The sequence below is a fragment of the Neofelis nebulosa genome, chromosome 9, assembly GCF_028018385.1.
Source record: "Neofelis nebulosa isolate mNeoNeb1 chromosome 9, mNeoNeb1.pri, whole genome shotgun sequence".
In the NCBI taxonomy this organism is placed as follows: Eukaryota; Metazoa; Chordata; class Mammalia; order Carnivora; family Felidae; genus Neofelis; species Neofelis nebulosa.
This window is the reverse complement of record NC_080790.1, coordinates 32091878-32114062: the sequence shown is the minus strand read 5'-3', so window position 1 is coordinate 32114062 and position 22185 is coordinate 32091878. Positions and strand designations below refer to the sequence as shown.

General features: G+C 36.1%; 1 protein-coding gene across 3 annotated transcripts in view; it reads left to right on the top strand.

The window, feature by feature from the left end:
* The window catches only part of SOS1 (SOS Ras/Rac guanine nucleotide exchange factor 1), a 148933-nt gene that overhangs the window by 66325 nt on the left and 60423 nt on the right, over positions 1–22185 (top strand). For all 3 annotated transcript variants that reach the window (XM_058683108.1, XM_058683105.1, XM_058683106.1), the window contains exons 2-5: positions 6709–6834; positions 13749–13880; positions 15788–15952; positions 18105–18314. In XM_058683108.1, the coding sequence (XP_058539091.1) occupies positions 6709–6834; positions 13749–13880; positions 15788–15952; positions 18105–18314 (633 nt within the window). The remainder of the gene's footprint in view (positions 1–6708; positions 6835–13748; positions 13881–15787; positions 15953–18104; positions 18315–22185) is intronic.

Sequence of the window (22185 nt, the reverse complement as noted above, 5' to 3'; positions counted from 1 at the left end):
TGCTTAAAACCTTTCAATTATTTTCTACTTCCCTGGTTACTTCCCCACTTCTTAGCATTCCACACAAGCCTGCCCTTTCCAGGCTTAGCTGTCCTCACATTTTTTCTTGGCCTCTGTAATTTTTTATATGCTAGCTTTTTTAGTAACATATGTGCTGCCCTTAACACCTTCGTTCTCTGTGCACCGGTTCAAGTGTGTTTTACTTGATACTTACTTCTGATAATCCTCACACACCATTCAGCAAGGGTCACTCTTTTTTTGAGGCTGGGGGTTGTCACTGTGCCTTAAATATAACTCCATTTTAGCCTCATCACACTATGTTAAGTCAGTTGTGTATATTGACTGTGTGAACTGAACTCTTTGTGTCCTCTTTGTGTCCCCAGCAAATAAGAGCTTAGGAAAGGGGCGCCTGGGTAGCTCATCGGTTAAGCATGTGACTCGATTTCGACTGAGGTCATATCTCACCGTTCGAGGGATCGAGCCCTGTGCTGGGCTCTGTGCCGACAGCTGACAGCGTGGGGCCTGCTTGGGATTCTGTCTCTCTGCTTCTGCATTCTCCCTCTCTTAAAATAAATAAACTTTAAAAAAAAAAAAAAAAGCTCACGAAATTAAAAAGATTGTTACATATATGGACCTAAAGGCTAATTAACAGACTCCAAGAAATGAGAAAATATTTTTAGTCAATTTTATTTCTAGAAAAGATTTAAGTTCTCTGATTTATTTTTATCTCTTTTAATTTTTTTAAAGGTTTTGCTTTGATTTTTAAATCTATGAATGAGGGAAAATGAGGACCTGAAACATCAGATGTTGGCTAAATAATCATTGTAACATTGCAAAGAAGTTTAACAATGCAAATCTTTATTATTTGCTATGATAAAGGTTTTGAGAATACAAGATTTATTTTATATTCTCCTGTTATATTTATAAATAAAAGTAGCAGATCTGGGCTCAAGATATGACAAAATACACTCTAGAAGCCTTTCTAATTCTTCAGAGAGCCATTAGCTAGAAGAGCCTATTAAAAATTCATCAGAATTCACCATAGTGTTTTCTGGCAGTTTACCCAAGGGGCTGCTGAGTACACTTAGAGAACTCAAGTCTCAAACAACCTAGGATTTGATACAGACCTGATCCTTGTTTTTTTCAGATTCCACAAAATCTGGCAATAAGAGCCAACAGTTGCTTCTGAATCTGTTGGAAACCACTAGAGACCAAATGAACCATCAAGAGAGATACAGGCAGTCCTTAAAGAAGGTTTATAATTCAATGTGGCATCTTTAGTTGAATATGATGATTATACCCTAAAAGAATTCTTGTCATGATCATGTGACATTCTTATTCACAACTATGATTAATTAATTCTTCAGTGAAGTTCTTTCATTTGCTTTACTTAAGTTACCTAAAGTAATTTTCTAAGTATGTGAGGTTTTTGATATCAGTAAATAGAAGTATAAAATATAATATTTTTGAAAACTGTGTATAAGGGAAAACCCACATCTAATTTATAAACCCAATCCTAAGTGCTTATTATAACTACACGCACACACACACACACACACACACACACACACACACACCCTTAATGAATATCAGCTGTAGATGACTTCTGAAGGCTGTCGTAAGATTGGCAGTGTAACCTATTCTGTATGGTCTTGAATAATTTGGATCATTTGATCTATTAAATACCTTTCAGTACCACTTAAATGGAATAGAACACTTTAGCTGTAATACTATCCCATAGAAAAGAAGTGTTTTTTATTCTGTCTGTATAGGAAATGTAATACTACTTCTGTCTGCTCATTAAAGAAATCTCCTAATAGCATCTTCCTTAAAAGAATAAAGAGCAAAGTCTGTATTTCAGAAATTGGTGTTCTGCTTGTCTTGAAGTATTTACCATTGTCCATGCTTTTCAGCCAGAGATTTTGAAGTATTCTTTTTGTTTTTAAGGAAGTAAAATAATTTATTAGTCTCTTGTACGAAGGAACCTTTTGATCCTAATTTGACAGGTTTAATATATGATGAAGGTTAATATTCAGAAACTTAGAAGTAACAGTTGGCATTATGCATTATTTCTGTTTAGGCCTAATTCTTTGTGTGATTTATTTACCTAATAGGTTTTATTTGGATATTAATAACCATCAATAAATAAAACTGTTTGAATTTAAATTTCTAAAATGTTATGCATCATGCTAGGTGTCAAACTTGGCCAGCATTTGGATTATATGTGCCTGAATTGTAAGCAGTATCAAGTTTGTTTGTCTAAAGCATAGCATTTTACCACTGTGGTTATATACAGTTCATTTGATTCTACAAAATAAACATCTATTTTAGTTTTGTCTTTGTATGTTGAACGGTTTCTGCTTTAAGGGTTTATGCTCCTGAAATCATCTAGCCTTACCACTATCCCTTTTCAACCTTAATTCCAAGAATGAAATATTTTATCCCTCTCACCCCTGCAACACCAAGGCTTTGAGTGAGTATACTCTGAATGTCGGGGATTGAGAGTGAAATGCTAAGAGAATATGATTCTATAGATAGATGAAGAAGGCCCTGCCCAGTAGGATCATCGACATCAAGCAGACAAGGGAACGTGTAATTTTAATTCATTATGACAAACTGGTAACAAAAATGTGGTATCTAGTACAAGCATTAGCAGAGTATAAGGCCCATATGAGCAGGAACTGTTTTTGGCTTAGCCCTGTGTATCCAATACCAACAAAGTCTGATATTTGTAATGGGGTCAGTAAGTCATTTAAATGAATGACATTAATTCTGCCTTAGAGAGAGGCAAGAAACAAGGAAGTCTTCCTAAATGAGACGAGATCTGGGTTTTGAAAGTCAAACAGGTAGATGAGAGCGTGAATGACAGGCATGGAGAACAGTGTGAGTGAAACTGCATGCCGTGTTTTAGCAAACTACAAATGGTTTGAATTGCTGCTTCAGCTTAAAGTGTAAGTTGAAGAGCAGCTGGAGAGGGACCTATATTAATGAAGAATTATGTTTCCATGGGTTTCTTTGAAAAACAAAGAACATTTTAAAAAAATAATCTGATTAATTTACACGTTCCTGAACACTTTCTAAAATGTGTTTCTGTGTACCTATACCTCAAAAGTCTTTGATATTTTAAAAAATTAATTAAAATGATTGCTGATTAAATATGTTCTTTTTCATTTTTTTCATTTTTTTATTTTTAAAGTAAGCTCCATGCCCACTGCGGGGCCTGAACGCACGACGCTGAGATCAAGAGTCACATGCTGTACTGCCTGAGCCAGCCAGGCGCCTCAGTATTTTCATTTTAATATTTATTATCTCCAGCATTTTAGCTATATGTTGGATTTTTAGTGAATTTGTAATTTATAAATTTTACTTTATTTGTAATTTTGAATGAGTAAAATGATTTTACCTTTTCAGATGATAGAGATTTATAGTGCTGCATTTGCATTTATTACATGACAATGTTTATTGAAGTGTGACAGCATACATCAAGCCATGTGTTCTCTGGAAGCCCGTTATGTGAATAGATACAGTTTGTGGGCATTCTCTCTGTGCTGATGGAGCCACTAGCACACTCCTCAGACTCCAGATTCAACAGTCAAGGGTTTAGTGGAAAGAACTATATGGCCCAGACACCAGGAGGCCCAGGTTCAGTTAACTGCAGGATCACGGGCATCTCCTTTTTCTCATTTGCTAAATAGAGGCGCTGAGTTAAATGACTTCTCAAGTCCCTTTTATTTCTAAAATTCTGTGGTTTTATAAATCTATAGCTATAGTTTATATGATGCTGGAGCCTTGGACAGAAATGTAACCCCAATTATAGTTACATTTTCCAGTACTACATCTTAGTGAAAACAGGGGCTTCTATATTGTCTTTTTCTAAAATATATTTCCATTTGTTAAACTGAGTTCTATGTGTGACATATAATTTTTCTTTATTTTTTCAAGTGCTTTTTAAAAAAGATTTTATTTACTTTTAAGTAATGTCTACACTCAACCTGGGCTTGAACCTACAACCCAGAGATTGCATGCTCTACCAACTGAGCCAGCCAGGCACCCTGAGATATAGTTTTTCTTATTAAACTTTTATAGTAAGCTCCTTTTTCTCACTAAGTTATATTAGAGATTTTGGTAGGATAGATGGAGATATCTGACAAGTGATTTGAAGTGTGTGTCTAAAACTCAGGAGGCAGGGGCGCCTGGGTGGCTCAGCGGGTTAAGCATCCGACTTTGGCTGAGGTCATGATCTCACTGCTCATTCTGTGCTGACAGCTCTGGGAGCCTGCTTCAGATTCTGTCTCCGTCTCTCTGCACCTCCCTTGCTTGTGCTTGCTCTCGTGTGCACTCTCTCCCTCTCTCTCTCTCTAAAGTATAAAATAAAATATTTTTAAAAAAAATTAAAACTCAGGAGAGAAGTCAGAACTAGGGGTAGATTTGAAGTTGTCTGCATTGGTTGTAGTTTAAAATGTGGAGGTAAAGATTACTTGGGGGAAAGAACAGAAGAAAAGAGCAGACAGAAAGGGCTAAGAGGTGGAGGAAGCTAAGGAACTCCACAAGAAAATGGAAAAGGAGCAAAGAAATAAGAGAAGTAGGACAGGTTGTGTCACTGGTCAGAAAAGAGAATTAAAAAATGAAAAGACTTGGGGCACCTGGGTGGCTCGGTCGGTTAAACATCTAACCCTTGATTTCAGCTCAGGTCATGATCTCACAGTTGTGAGATCAAGCCCCATGTCGGGCTCTACACTGACAGCACAGAGCCTGCTTGGGATTCTGTCTCTTTCTCCTCTCTCTCTGCCCCTTCCCCATGCCACCCACGCCCCATGCTCTCTCTCAAAATAAATAAACTTAAAAAAAAAAATGAAAAGACTGGACTGAGAGTCCCTCAAGAAAAGCCCACTATGTGGTGTTAGGATTCACTGATAAATGAAGATAAGTTGGTTATGAAGCTAAAGGGTATCTGACAAGACAATTTAAGCCAAATGGGTGCATGCAATTCAATCAATAAAAATAAAATTTTGTAAGCAGAATCAGACCTGAACAAACTGATGGCTACCAGAGGGAAGGGGGCTCTGGGGATGGGCTAAATGGGTGAAGGCGAATGGGAGATACAGACTTCTGGTTGTGGAATGAATAATCACGGGATTATTAACAGAATAGTCCATGATATTGTGTTAGTATTGCATGATGACAGTAACTACATTTGTGATGAGCGTAGCATAAGGTAGAGAGAAGTCGAGTCACTGTTGTTGACCTAAAACTGTTGTAACATTATGTGTCACCTGTACTCAAATAAATAAATAAAACTTTTTATCAAATTCCATCTTAAAAACAAAAAGGTGGTTTAATGTTGTTATGTGCTGAAGGGAAGTAAGTTTACAAGGTCCATTAGCTACACACATTAGAGTGTGATGGCATGGCAAATAGTAAGCCCAGAGCTGAGAAACACAAATTCTGGGGTTCTAAGTCCAAACGTTATCCGTTATTTTAACTGCACGACCATTCAGTCATCTAACAGGGTGAAGAGATTTATAAACAGATTAATCACAATCAGATTGGTAATTGCTATACTGAATATGACCGGAAATGATCGGGCAAGGGATTTAAGGCTTTTGCGGCTTAGTTTCTTCACCTATAAAATAATAAAAAATTGCTTTAAACCTCATACTTGATGTAGCATTCCCCCCACAGTTCTGAATTGTGATTGCCTCTAAAATATTTTTCCTTAAAAAGTATTTTAAATTCATGTGTACGGATATATACATATCTATGTATTTTTAACACACATTCCAGAAATTGATAATATAGTACACTGTGTATAAAAATGTACCCCTACACTAAGGCTGTCATACCCTGTTCGATAATGAGGTGTAATAGGACAGATCATACTACATGCTCTTGGCCAGCGAGTATTGTGCACTTTTCTCCCAAGAGGGCTCTGCCCTTTGGAGAGTTGACTATATTTTAAAACCTATATTGTTTGTTTCCTGGAACTGATTTTTCTGCCATTTGTTAAAAGGAATAGTTGTGACCCATAGTGAGTGACAAAAGGATGCACGTAAAGGCTAGCATGCTGGTAATTAAAATGTAAATTTTACAGAGGCCAGTGGCCTGATGGGCCTCCAACGAAATGGTTGAGGAAAATGAAGGTAAAGATGATTAGGCATTTATGAATGAGTGACTACCAAGTTATCTTCATAAAGCAGAGACAGTCACAGATTGTCAAAAGTGCCCATTTTGTGTCCTTTGGTATAGGGTGATTTTGTGTTCAACAAACATTTATCAAGTTTGTATTCTGTGCCCTGCACAGTGCTAGGTGCTAGTGTTACACTGGTGAATAAGAGAAATCCTTCTTGGATTTTATCATTTAGGAGGAAAGGTAGAGTTAAAACAAGGACCAGAGACCCATGGGAGGTCAATTTTGCCCAAGCAGTATGTTGAGTAAATGTTCTGGTTCTGGATGAAAACCATAGCCTCTCCCTCCTTCTCTGCATTCCCATGTCTCAGGGTAACTGTGGTTTAAAGAAAAAAATATATTGAAATCTGCAGTTAGGTATCTGAACCTCCAGGACCATGTTAATAAGCATGTATGGTATTGTGGCTGGGGAGAGATTGAGAACGAACTTCTGGGTCATCACATTTAAATCTGTACTTGCAATTCAGACCATGTGCTTGAGTATAAACCTACATTTTAATTACTTTGCTTTTTGTTTATAGGTCCAGGGGCAAGTTCATCCTACTCTTGAGTCTAGTGATGATGCTCTTCAGTATGTTGAAGAATTAATTTTGCAGTTATTAAATATGCTATGCCAAGCTCAGCCCCGAAGTGCTTCAGATGTAGAGGTATGATAAATTTTGCCTTGTATTTGCTTTATACACACACACACGCGCGCGCACACACACACACACACACACACACACTGTACTTGTTGCAGTGTCAGCGAAAGTGTTCTGAAATGAACTTTTGTTGGCCTCAAAACACTGCCTTTATTTTGTTTTAAGTTTATTTATTTTGAGAGAGACAGAGACAGCGTGAGAAGGGGAGGGACAGAGAGAAAGGGCAAGAGGGAGAGAATCCCAAGCAGGCTCCTCATTGCCAGCGCAGAGCCCGATGCGGGGCTCGAACTCATGAACCTGTGAGATCATGACCTGAGCTGAAACCAAGAGTCGGATGCTTAACCAACTGAGCCACCCAGGCACCCCTAAACACTACTCCTTGATACTAGAATTTTACACACACACACACACACACACACACACACACACACACACACACACACAGTTTTAAGAGTGGAATATGTTCAAATGTTTCTTTTGTTTTTAAAGCCCACTGTCGGGGTGCCTGGGTGGCGTAGTCGGTTAAGCGTCCGACTTCAGCCAGGTCACGATCTCGCGGTCTGTGAGTTCGAGCCCAGCATCAGGCTCTGGGCTGATGGCTCGGAGCCTGGAGCCTGTTTCCGATTCTGTGTCTCCCTCTCTCTCTGCCCCTCCCCTGTTCATGCTCTGTCTCTCTCTGTCCCAAAAATAAATAAAAAACGTTGAAAAAAAAAATTAAAAAAAAAAAAATAAAAAAAAATAAAGCCCACTGTCATTTAAAAACATTTTGGGGCGCCTGGGTGGCTCAGTTGGTTAAGCGTCTGACTTCAGCTCAGGTCATCATCTCACAGTCTGTGAGTTCGAGCCCTGTGTCAGGCTCTGTGCTGACAGCTCAGAGCCTGGAGCCTGCTTTGGATTCTGTGTCTCCCTCTCTCAGTGCCCCTCCCCTGCTCATGCTGTGTCTCTCTGTCTCAAAAATAAATAAAAACATTTAGTTATCAATCTGTTGGTCTTCAGTTGTTACATGTATTTTAGATAGTAAGTGAACTCCTTCCCACCAATTGGAAGGGAAAGAAACATGTAAAAACCTAGGAAGTTCTGCAGTCTACTACAGCAGTGACCTGGCCCCTGTCTTTTTTAGGGCTTAAAGTTTGGTGGAGATACAGGAATAATGGCAATAACAGGATGTGATCCACTGTGCATAAAAGTTTTGAGGGAGACCATAAAAGGGACAAACTAATAACACAGGCCTTGGGACCTAGGGATTAGCTTCCCAGAAAAGGCATCTGAAGAAGTCAAAAGTCTGAGAAGAAAAGAAAGAAGGTTTGAAGTTCTAACTGTAGAAAATGGGAGATAGAGCTGGAAATATAAAAGTTGTCTAACAACGATAAAGAACATTTGACTTTAATGACCTTGAATGTATACTAGTACAAATCTTTGAGTTTCTCTGGCATTTCTTTTGCAGTACTCAAATGTGGGCACAAGAAAGATAGTTGGGTTGAATGGAATTTCACCATAGACATACAGTAGAATAGTAGGACAAGGAAGTGGTGGAAATTGGTAATAACAGGGCTTTACAACCTTTCGAGACACAACACACATAGAATGTAACAAAGATTTTATCTCAAACGGTGGCTGGGTAGGAGGTATATCTATCTACCCCAGGCCCTACCCTGTCCCCCAGGGGATGAGGGATTGATAATACAGGCATATCTAATGAGAAACTTCTGAAAAGAGCATCAGAGAACCTAAACTGGATAGGAGAAAAAGTGACGTATAATAATGGCTGATATTTAAGTGCTTGCTGTAATAATTGTGTACTGTTCTAAACAGTCCCGTGCTTTATATTTTATTTAAAGTTTTTTAATAACCCCATGAAGATGGTCTGTTTTCTTCTCTTACTAGAATGTAAGCTCCAAGGTTATTTTTCTTGTTTACTGCCAAATTCCTAGCATCTAGAACAATGTCTGGCACTGAGAACGCACTCAGGAAATAACATGTTGAATGAATAAATGTGGAAACTGAAGCACAGAGAGGTTAGATAAATTGCCCTTGCCCAAGGTCACAGCTAATAAGTAGCGAAGTCAAGACTGTAGCCCAGAAGGTCTAAGCTTTTTGCATGTACATTACAACTCAAGTACCCTGCCAGGAGAGGACAAGTAGATTGGAAAAACATGGAGGGAATTAGGGTATTGGATTTCCCAATAAGGTTAAGAACTGATAACACTAGAATACCTGAGTGAGAGAATTAAAAGAATAGATTGGGATCAGAGACAAAGTTGTTGGAATTTAAGATTTCCTCAGTAACACAGTTACAAAGCGGGATGTGGCCATGTGATGGTGGCTGGGGTAGAAAGTCTCCAAGATGAGGTATTCCAAGAATTAAGAGGCCAGGGTATTTCATGTGTCCTTAAGGTAGACAGTAAGGTCACACAGGATCATGACAAGATTTTACATGATCCAGAAACAGCTTGGGGAATGGAAAAGATGCTAAATGTACCTTCATGCGGGTTTTGGGACAAGGGCGGTTTTTGCTCTCGAAGTCTTCAGGGGAGTTCCAGATTTCAGCTGAGGCAAAGAGATATTTGAAAACATTGAACTACAGAGGTTGTAGATGTAGAAAAGATTGTATACAATGGAATAGTAATTCACTTTGATTTCTTAAGTAATTTAAAGAAGGTTTCATACATTTTTATCCCATTTTTCCATTGAATTATAAGGTCAACTATCTTTTATTCATGATTTCCTTTAGGCGCTTAATTACATTGGTCTGCAGAGTAGATCTTGAATAGAACTCGTTGCCTGACTCTTCTCATGAACAATTCCAGTTGCTCTTTTGGATCTTAGTCAGGTTCTCCCACAGTGTTTATAAAATACAGCATTCAGCCTTGTGCCTAGTGTGTTAGAGTAGGGTTATGGAACTCATCTTGCTTATTATCATTCTGATGTTAGAGGGCGTTCTAGGAATTTGCTAGTTTGATAACATTGCAAACTCAAATTCAGTTCTTTCTTGATATCTCATACTGTACTGTGTTTATTTAATTTCCTTATTTTTATTAATACAGAAACTAATATATAATTTTTCCAATATTGAAGGAGATCTCCATGAATTCTTGAAAATTACTGCATCAGTTTTTGACTTGCACAGGTTTGATCAAAATGTAGGCCCTCAAGACTCTAAATATTAATAAAGGATATTTCTTAGCTTCTTAATAGAAAACTTCTGAGATATTGAAGATATATAATTATCCAGTGCCCTGTCATGTTATTTTTAAGCGGTAAATCTGAGCCCTTAAAGTGGATGTAGCCATGTGATATACCAATGAGCTGGCTTTGGAATTGGGAAAGGTTGGGAAGAATGTATGAGTGAAATAGAAATAGCCATCAGTTGGGTAATGGGCTTTGTAATTTCAGAGTACAGTTATATACATAGTTATGTCTTTACAACAACCCTATGGAGTAGTTATTACTTTGCTTATTTTATAGATTACACACCCCTCAGAATGGTAGAACAGATTTAATTTTTTTCTTTTTTTTTTTTAAATAAAATGCAGGGCTTGAATTCCCAACCCTGAGTTCAAGACCTGAGCAGACACTTAGTGGACTGAGCCACCCAGGTGCCCCTAGAACAGATTTTTAAAAAGGTGGAAACCTGGAATCTAATCATGGTCAAATACCCTTCTTCCTGTACCATTCCTGGAAGCGTATTTAGACAAAAATATAGATATATAGAGATTTTAAATGAATATAATGGTGTGTTAGATTCTTTTATCAGAAAACAATTTTTCACTTTCTTTGTTCATAAGGATTTTATATTTCTTTAATACATTTGTTTTATTTCCTTAATACATTTACAGAGCCTTTTTTTTTTTTAAGTCATAAGGGTCATGAATTTTATAAGCCCTTCAAATAAATTTTGAGGTAAGAGATAATTCATCAAAGTTTTTTTAAAAATTTGAGGCCCATATTAAAAACCGTACTTAAAAAAAAGACCTGCGTTTGGCTTTGTGCAGATAGCTTAGAGCCTGGAATCTGCTTCGGATTCTGTGTCTCCCTCTCTCTGCCCCTCCCCTGCTCATGCTCTGTGTCTGTCTGTCTCTCTGTCTGTCTCTCTGTCTCTCTCTCTGTCTCTCTCTCTCTCAAGAATAAACAAACATTTAAAAAAATAGATCAGTCTGAATTAATGCTATAAAATTTCTGTCTTTCTAAAGAATACGTTTTGATTAAAGTATAAACATAATTCAAAGTAGAGTAGCAATTCTTCCTTAATACTTGGCCCCAAGGGGATTTATTTTAATGAAAAACTAAAAGTGGGTTTTAGTTGCCCTATAGTTTTAGGAATATAGATACTTTGAAAGTGCTTGAAAACTGATGGACTATATATGTATCTATACTATGTTAATTGAATATTATGTTATTTAATCTTGCTTATGTTAATTGAAAAGTTTTGAGAAATTGTACTAAAGATTGTGAACTATCAGAGTCCAAATGAAAGGGATTTCGTTTTACTGATGTAGCCAAAATTCAACAATCCATGCCACCAGTATTTGAGTATTGCTATCTGTCAGGCAGTGTTCCCGATGAATAAAGAAGCATTTATATGAGTGCTCTGGGAATGTAGAGGAGGGATATGTATTGTTTGTTTCTGTCTTTTCACAATAATTTTTCATGTTAGAAGATAGTGTATAAAAATTGCTCCAATCCGGTTCATTCTCCCTCATTTTCTGTATTTAAGCTTTATAAAAAAATAGAAGAAAAAACTAATAGTATTTTTTTCTGTTCTGTGTCCCTGGTAAAGTATATTCTTTGTTAAATTTATTTTTTTTCTTTTTTTAAAAAAAAAATTTTTTTTTCAACGTTTTTTATTTATTTTTGGGACAGAGAGAGACAGAGCATGAATGGGGGAGGGGCAGAGAGAGAGGGAGACACAGAATCGGAAACAGGCTCCAGGCTCCGAGCCATCAGCCCAGAGCCTGACGCGGGGCTCGAACTCACGGACCGCGAGATCGTGACCTGGCTGAAGTCGGACGCTTAACCCACTGCGCCACCCAGGCGCCCCTATTTTTTTTTCTTTATTTAATTTCTTAAGTCTAGTCTTTCCATAATTATACCTGTTCTTTCTCTGGGAAGGGATTGCTATTCTATTTTCTTTTTCTTCCACCTCAACCCCTGCCTCCATTTTGCCTATGTAATTCTACCAGTGACTTTTTTTCCAAAGACCTATGTGAAATATGTTTAAGAATTGTCGTATTGAGTTCAACGTCTTTTCTCTTATACTTTCACTACCATACACCAGTGCTTTTTAGACTCTAGGTCAGGACACATTAGTAAGTCATAAAATCACGTTATGCATTGCCCAACTAACTTTTTTTAATGCATAGAAAATATCAGTATAATATCAGCGTGTAATAAGGGCAGGTTTTGTTTTATGAACTTTGTTTAGTATGTGTATGATGTGTAAGGATGCAATGAGATGTATTAAGAATTTATTATTTCTTACTGTGAGTTGAGGTTAGAAGGAAGGAAGAAAGGGAGGGAGGGAGGGAGGGAAAGAGATGAGGGGAAAGAAAATAGCAGTACAGGGCCCTACCATTATAAGATTTGTACCATGGTTAACCACAGGTTAAACCCATCACTGAAATTTTTAATTGGAAGCCATAGTTAAGTTAGTCCTAAATCTCTTTAATTGTCATTTTTGGATTAGCAAATCTAGTATTGACTGGGAGAAAGGAAAAGAATTTTAGCTTTGGATGTTGCTTTCCACCTTCTCCTCCTTTTCTTTTCTCCTTTTTTACCTTCCAAACTCCCCCAATATTTTGGACCTTTGTATTATCTGTATAGTGTCCTGGCAGATAGCTTTTTAACTAGGCATTTCAATAAATTTGTAAACTCCATTTATAACTACAATAATTTCTTTCAACATACCTCCAGTTCCATTAATTAGAATTGAAACGATCACTTCTTAACTTTGGCAGCTGATTTAGCCTCAAACCTAGATGAAGAGAAAATTACACTTTATAAATTTGTTCTTAAGATGTCCTAAAATCAACATGTTTTCCCTCCAAAGTGTCATGTGACAGTCTCTTTTTTTATTTTTCATTTTAACAGCAACTGACAAAACTTTTTATTTAGGTTTATAATCAGGAGTGACATTTAATTTTATCTAATAGTTTTTACAAACTAGTTATCTACATGGGTTTAAATTACGTTAATAGCGACCTCTACTGGTTTTCACTGTGGTATCCTGAAAGAGTCACTTTTGCTTGAAGTGAACTACATTAGTTTATTAAAGTAGGAAAATTCAGCTTTTACATTAACATGAGTTTCTTCACTTTCAATGGAGATGCTAACCAAGTAAGTGCTAGAAATTAAAGAGAAGTATTTTGTAAAAATTAATGACTTATAGTGGGTTCAAACTCTAATGATGAACTACGGTGTATAAAAATTGCTGTTACCAGTGTAAACCCTTGTTTTCCATGATCTGTAAATAGTTTTGAAGTTAAGTACTTTTGCATGATGAATAAAGAAAAAATTTCTTAGAGGTTTCAAGTGCAAAATGCTACTTGAGGTTGTAATTGGTATTATTAAAAGGTCAAATGAATGAAAATTAGATTTAGATACTTGCTTCTTGAGCTTAGGTCTTGTTGAGATTTTATATGTTTATTCTAATCATTCTTGTCATTAGCTTTATCACAGTTAAGTTGAAATCCTGAATGTGATTTTCTCCCCTAGATAATACAAAGAATGTTTAATCTCTGAATTGTCTAATTAAGAAACTAATCCATTGACAGTAGAGTTTTCTCTTAAGTATGGTTGTAGTATAAATTATAGCACATGTGAAAAGCCTGCTTTTGGTATTCTTTGATTTTTAAAGTAAATTATAAGTGAAGAGCACTATTTAATATATTTGTTGCTTAGTTGTTATTTTCCTATTTTCCAAGGAACGTGTTCAAAAAAGTTTCCCTCATCCAATTGATAAGTGGGCAATAGCTGATGCCCAATCGGCTATTGAAAAGAGGAAGCGAAGAAACCCTTTATCTCTCCCAGTAGAAAAAATTCATCCTTTATTAAAGGTAAAGCTGAAATACTACCTTCTTGCCTTTTAAAAGCAAAATAAAACCCATCGTTTTCAAACACTCAGCATATATTTTATGGATAATAGTCAATTGAAGAGTAAAATTCTCTCATTTTAATTTTTCCAGAAATTCATGTCACGGGGAGGGATGATATGACAATAGGGAAGTATAAGTTGGGCAACATGATTTAAAGTAATTTCATACCGACAAAAATATGCAAATTGAAGGGACTAAGAAAAGTTATAATTGTGGATTTCGTTCAGCTCTGGTGTTACTAGTACCTCAAAGAGAATTTATAAAACTCCTTTCTTATTGGGTAGACCTAAGTGTCCCTACACATCCTTCAAATCTTAATCCTTCATGTTGTTAGATGTGTAGGGACCTCTGTGAGTCTGCCACAGGGCTATGTGTAATTTCTGAGCAAAAATTGTCTAAAGATTACCTAAACTACCCAGTCCCACCTCTCATTTAAATCAGTCAGCTGAATCTCTCCAGAGCTAGTAGAAAGAATAATTGTTGGAAATGCTAATAATCCTGTTTCTATTTATTTAATAAGATTAACAAACTATAGATTAACTCTCACGTCAAAAATATAGGTATTATAGTAATTAAAACCTTAATACTTATGATACCGATAATTTTTATGTACTATAATACAAGCAAAATGTTAATGCTTTTGCGTACATTACCTCTAAACTTTATTACTCAACAAAGTTATTATTGTCATCCCCAGTTTGTAGATGAGGTGACTGAGGCAAAAATGGATTAAGTAACTTTTAGTCCATGTTCACAGGGCTCCAAGTGATGGTGTTAGGGAATTCAGGTCTGTTTGATCTCGTCCAAGACTTAAGATTTAAGACTAAACACTTGGATTATGTTTAAGACTGTCAAAGGTTATGTTTTGTACTCGGGTTGTTGGAATAGAAATATGTGTCTGTATTTTACTGGTCTGAGGAAATAAGTGCAAGCTATAGAGAATTACTAAACTACTAGTAATTACATACTTCTGTATAATTCTCTTTTCCTAATTTTTACTAGCCATACATTGAATTTTATTCTGAGAGAATTAACACATTGAGGTATGTGCCTGTTGTGTCAGTAATGATCCTGAACTTTGAATTTTATGATCTAATTGCAGATACCATTTCAGTTTATTAATAAATCTTTATCACTATAGCCATTTCATAGTTTTTACATATCTTTAAAGGTAAATGCCACCTGCCGCCAACTTATAAGTAAACTTCGTGTTTCAAAGGTTTTTTTTAAATAGGATTGTTTAGAAAATAGAATTTGTTTCCCTGTAGCAACTGGTCAGCCCCACAAAAGCCCATACCTTCTTTGAAGTCTAATAATACTATTTAACATGTTCTTAGTAACCACTGTTGTTCAGTAGAACATAGCATACATTTTTTCTCATTGAAACAGTACAAATACCAGAAATGCGCCACCAGGGTTTTGGGATCCCAGATTCCTTTGGAATGAAGAACAGAGGTATAAGGCTAGTGTACATATTCCCAGATATCAATAATACATTAACTTTTGTTCTGAATAAAGAAAAAACCTCTTTTGTCATAGTTTATTCCAGGTATTCTGAATTAGGTAAAGTGAGCATTTCTCCTGTCCCCCAAACTGGGGCTTCCCTTCTTAAGTTAAGGATGATCTATTTAGTAATCTGTACTTATTAAGTATTTTACATGATCGTAGGTAATTTTGCTCTACCTACATTTCCAAATAGCAATATGTATATTATTCATAGATGAACCACTTACAACGAAATGTTGTTGATAACCACAGGCCTCAGTAAAAGTTAAGCTAAATTGTATACATGTTTTTTTAAATTTTTCATCAGTGTGTCAAATTTGTAGTATCTGATTTTTAAACATGTTTTTCTTTTAATTTTTCAGGAGGTCCTAGGTTATAAAATTGACCACCAGGTTTCTGTTTACATAGTAGCAGTATTAGAATACATTTCTGCAGACATTTTAAAGCTGGTGGGGAATTATGTACGAAATATACGGCATTATGAAATTACAAAACAAGATATTAAAGTGGCAATGTGTGCTGATAAGGTAGGATACCGATCTTCTGTATGTCTTGTTCTTAAGTTTTTATTCCTGATTTATTGGATGCTAACATACTGTTCAGATAATAAAATTATATATTATGTGTTAGGGTATATTTCCAGTAGTCTAATAGCAACTACACAAGATATCACTTTATGGAAATAGAGTATTATGTATATAGTATTAAATCATGTTTATTTTTAAAAATGTTTTATTTATTTATTTTGAGAGAGAGAGAGAGAGAGTGAGCGAACCTGTGAGTGGGGGAGGGGCAGAGAAAGAGAATCTCAAGCAGGCTCTGCACTGTCATCATAGAGCCTGACCTGGGGCTCGATCTCACAGACCATGAGATCATGACTTGAACCGAAATCAAGAGTCAGATGTTTAATTGACTGAGCCACCCAGCTGCCTGTAAACTGTGTTTAAAAATGTCATGCAGTTTTTCTTTTATGTGTTCCTGCAAGTAGAGTAAATGATAGTAATAATCTCTTATTAGTGAAATTCTTTAAATTATTTAGATTGGAATACTTAGAAGATGATGAACTTTGAAAAAACATTTTTTTTTTTTTTAACATTTATTTATTTTTGAGACAGGGAGAGACAGAGCATGAACGGGGGAGGGTCAGAGAGAGAGAGGGAGACACAGAATCTGAAACAGGCTCCAGGCTCTGAGCAGTCAGCACAGAGCCCGACGCGGGGCTCGAACTCACGGACCGCGAGATCGTGACCTGAGCCGAAGTCGGACGCTCAACCGACTGAGCCACCCAGGCGCCCCGAAAAAAAATTTTGAAAATGTAAAAATACTAAACTCTTGAGGGCTTTATTTCAACACCTAACTCTCTTTAGATACTACTTCTGTGGTTTTATTATAAAAATATTAAGAACAAACATTGGGGCACCTGGGTAGCTCAGTCGATTAGGTGTCTGACTCTCGATCTTGGGGTCATGAGTGCAAGTCCTGCATTGGGCTCCACGATGTGTGTGGAGCCTACTAAAAATAAAAAGAGCAAACATTATTGAAGTTAAGCATATATGTAATTTATTTCCTTTCGTCTTTGTGGTACCCCTGTAAGGTAGGTGCTCTTTATAAAAGGGAAACTGAAGTTTAGAGAGATACAGAAATTGACCCAGAACTTACTAAGAAGTTTCAAAACCTGGACTCAAACTCTAGATCTCATTCTAAAGCTCTTAGTTATTACTCTAGATTGCCTCAATATTTTCATTTTATGAAAATGACTTTTCAGAAAAGAAAATATTTTCGGATGAGCATTTTGTTCCATTTTTTCCTCACTATTATTGATTTGGACTATTCTCTCTGATTACTAAATCCACTTAATTATGTTCTAGTGTTTATTTTGTCTTTTAGAATGTGAACATATAGAGTAAAAATCACCTGATCTGAGGAAGGGTCTCAAATGTATTGACATTTTTAAATGAATAACTATTTGGTTTTTAAAATATTTTTCAATGAATATAAAATATTTGTTACCTTTTAAATCAGATAAGTAAAATATTTTTTAGTACATACTATGAGCTTACACAGAGAGGAGATGCAAAAGAAATATAAAACAAGGCTGCAGAGTTGATGAAGGGAAATTTACATTTGTGAAACAAGCACAGAGTAATACAAGATAAAATATTTCATCATGTTGTAGAGATAATGATGTCAAAATTTATAGAAGGGGAAAGGTGAGATTTAGTAAGAGAATAATAATAGGCTTCTTGGAAGAAGCAGGACTAGTTTTGATCAGTTTCCAACAAACATAGTCAAGGAGGCCAATTAGCAGACTGTGAATTATTCAGATACAGGGCAGTGAGGCCCTGGAATGAGGTGGTGATGACAAGGGTATGAAACAGAGGAAACTAAGGGAAGTCTAAGACAAGATTTGGGAACAAATTTGAACTAATAGGTTAACAAGAGAGACAGACAGGTAGCAGTATTAACAGAGAGCTTGGGGGAGGCAGTTTGTGATATTAGATGTAGAATTCTGTTTGTAGAGAAAATATGCAGGAAGCAGTGGCAATATAGCCAAGAAGAGATTATTGTGTTTCTGCTTTTTATCACTTATGAACTGTATTCAAAGAGCAACTTAGGGTGCTTATCTTTAACTACAGACTCATATTTCACTGTACTTTTTTTGTATCTCTGACTATGTAGGTATTGATGGATATGTTTCATCAAGATGTAGAAGATATAAATATATTATCTTTAACCGATGAAGAGCCTTCCACCTCAGGAGAGCAAACTTACTATGATTTGGTAAAAGCATTTATGGCAGAAATTCGACAGTACATAAGGGAACTAAATTTAATTATAAAAGTTTTTAGAGAGCCCTTTGTCTCCAATTCAAAATTATTTTCAGCTAATGTAAGTATTGTTGTATACACATATATCATTGTACGTGTTAATTTTACGTGATCCCTTAAATTTGAATTTGTGTAGTTTATGATTGCTAATTTGTTATAACTTTTTAAGCTGTGTGATTTAATTCATAGTGACTGTGATCTCAGAGTTGCTACAACAGTTTCAATAAATTCAACATCAAAAATTAAAAGACCAAATCTAAACTAGACTGAACTATAAGTGCAAGTGAATTCAGTTTTCCATGTACTCCAAGGAATAAAGCCTCTTGTTAAAGTGGAAGATTTTTTTGTTTATTTTGACTCATTTGAGTCATTCAACTAATACTTCATCAGTACTGCCTGTATAAACTGTTAGGCACCATACAGTACTTGGCAGTGAGGATTCAGAGATGAGTAGGAAACAGTTCCTTACCTCAAATTGAGTCTAGTCAAGATGGAAATGTAAACTTGATGTTAAATTGCAACACAGTACGGTAATTACCATAATAGAAGTGCGACGACAATATTTTGGGGAGCAAAGAGAGGGAGCCAATAACATTGAAAATTAGAGAAGGGATTACTGATCTTACAATAGCAATCAAACCAACCTAACTGAATCCTGGGAAAATGCTGAATGCTGAGAACAGTTGAGATTGTCTAAGGGGGCTGCATTCGTAGATTGTCTAAGGTAGAACTCTAGGCATGGGTGACTGATAGAAAAGCAGTGCTCACTACAGAAGCTGGCACTGGGGCTCAAGTTACGGCAATGAGTGAACGTTAAAAGTTAACAGGAGTGGTTTATGAGTTGCACAAACCTTTAAGTATAGTAAAAAAGACATTGAATTGTTGACTTTAAATGGATAAATTACATGGTATGTAAATTTTACCTTAATAAAGTTGTTTTGAAAAATAAAGGAGTAAAGAATAGGTAAAGATTTCTTAGGACACAAAAATCAAGAACCATAAAGTAAAAAATTAGTGAATTGGATTTCATTAAGATGAAAAACTTTTGTTCTTCTAAAGACACTGTCTCAGAAATAAAAATGTAAGCCACGGATTGGTAGAACCTATTTGAAATACATATATCTAATAAAAGACTTGAACCCATAATATATAAAGGACTTAGACAATTCAATAATTAGAATAACAGCCTGACAATTTTAAGTGGGCAGAAAATTTACACACTTTATAAGAGAAGCTATTCCAGTGACCAAAAAGCACATTGAAAGATGCTCAACATCCATAGCCCTCAGGGTTATGCAAGTTAAGACCACAATGAGATACTACTACAAACTCATTAGAACGGCTGTAATTAAAAAGTGACATTACCGGGGCGCCTGGGTGGCGCAGTCGGTTAAGCGTCCGACTTCAGCCAGGTCACGATCTCGCGGTCCGTGAGTTCGAGCCCCGCGTCAGGCTCTGGGCTGATGGCTCAGAGCCTGGAGCCTGTTTCCGATTCTGTGTCTCCCTCTCTCTCTGCCCCTCCCCCGTTCATGCTCTGTCTCTCTCTGTCCCAAAAATAAATAAAAAAAAAAAAAAGTGACATTACCAAATGTCGAAAAGAGTGTGAAGCAACTGCTTGTGGGAATGTAAAATTCCCTCGTTGCTTGTAAGAATGTAATCTGGCACAAATACTTAGGAAAAGAGGTTGGCCGTTGGTGTAACATTACACATAAACTAGCCATACTGCCTGCAATTCCACTCCTAGGTTTTTACCCAGAAGAAATGAAAACATGTCCACACAAAACTTGTTTGTGAATGTTCATAGCAGCTTTATCTGTAATGGCCCCAAACTGGAAACAACCCAAATATCCATCAACAGGTAAATGGATATACAAATTGTGGTATGTCCATACGTATGGAATACTACTCAGAATTAAAAGGAATGAAGTAGTTATATAAGCAACATGGATGCATCTCAAAAACGTAACCTAAGAAACTAAACAAATATGATTATGTATGATTCCATTTGTTTAATATTGTAGAATTCTAATCTGTAGTGACAGAAGGCAGATTGCTGGTTTCCTGGGGGCAATAGAGGTGATTAATGGGGATTGAGCATAAGGAAACTTCTCAAGGTAATAAAAGTGTTTTATATCTTGACAGTGGTGACAGTTATAAGAGTAAATACCATCATAAAATCTCATCTAAAAGTACATCAAAATAGGTATATCTTATTGCATATGAATCCTACTTCAAAGTTGATTTGACAAAAAAATATAGTCAATAATAAAGATAATCAAATAAAAATAACTGAACAAATGCAAATGAGTATTTGTTTTTCAATTACCTAGACGTTTTTCTAAAAGTTAAGATTGATAATCTTGTATGTAAGGGTTGTATGTAAGGGTTTGACCAAACTGTTACTCCCATACACTGCTTATGGGAGGGTAGACCAGTGGACTGTTTTAAAGAAAATATCCATTGGCATTTCAAGTGTGTAACCCCATGACAGAAGCCCATCCAGGAATCTGACCTACAGAACATCGTAAGTCACCCAGTGTTGAATTGAGCATTCTTGTATCGTGTCTACTTGTAACAAAAATGAGATAACAAAGGAATAGAATGAAGACATGAAGTAAAAGGGGACTGTCTGGACTCATGGGGGTTTTTTCTGTCACTACTGGTAGAACAAGAGCTGGGCATCCCATGAGAAAGCCCAGGTAAGAGAAGCGCTGAGGCAGTTGGGAGGTTTGTGTAAGCACTTGTGCTCCATACCAAAGTAGGGTGGCTGTGTTGAAGGAAAGCGCCGTATGACTGAATGGCTACCTGAACTAGCCATTTTCTTCATGAAACACTACTTTTACCTGAAAGAACAACTGACAGGTCTGTAGTTATTTAGACTTGTGTGTTTGGCAGACATTTCTCAAAAATGAATGAAATGGGGGAATAAAACGAACAAACCTGTCACTTCAAGGAGAGTGGCAATATTTGTTGACAGTGATAAAATTTGAGCTTCCAAATGAAATAAAATTTTGGAAAATTTGTATCTACTCCCAAGATCGGTGGTGATACTAATAGGTTTGGTCTTTTAATATTCTATAGTTAAATGTGTTAACATTTGGAAAATCTGCAAAATTCAATGGACCACTGTTTTCCAAGTGACCAAATTCATAACGCTACGAAAACACACATAGGTAAAGAATCCTTTCAAAATTTAAGATAGCCCGATGGATTTTGATGTAACAGTACAAAATTGATGTGGTTTTCAGATTCCGCTTGCAACTAACCTTTAAGAAACTATCATTTGTTGATTTGGGGCATACTAGCATGAAAGGGTGTTCACTCCATTTATATGAAACGTCCAGAATAGGCAAATCCAGGGAGATAGAAAGTAGATTAGTGGTGGCCACCCCCTGGGCAGAAAAGAAGAATGGAGGATGCTGCTAATGGACATAGATAGACCTTCTCTTTGAGGTGACAAAGATATTCTGGAATTTTATACTGGCGATAATTGAACAGCTCTGAATATGTGAAAACCGCTGAATAGTGAAATTTAAAAGGGTGAATTTTGTGGCATGTGACTTACATCTCAATAAAGAAACTGTACTGAAAAAGAAAAGGATATCTACAATTATTTGAGTAGACAATTAAAATATTCCTCCCTTTCCAACTACCTATCTGTGTAAACCTAGATTTTCTTTGTATGCTTTAACCAAAACAATGTCTCACAACAGATTAAATACATATATATGAAAATCGAGCTACCTTCTATTAAGTCTGTTAGAGATTTGCAAAAATGTAAAAAAGTGCCAGTCTTCTCACTGTTTTAAAGAAATAAGTTTTCAAAAAAGTGCTATATATTGAGAACCACTGACCTTAAAGAAATATATTTGCAAATTGTACATCTTTGCAAAAAGAATTCTTGAGCTGTCTTTTGCTTACGTTTCTAAGTT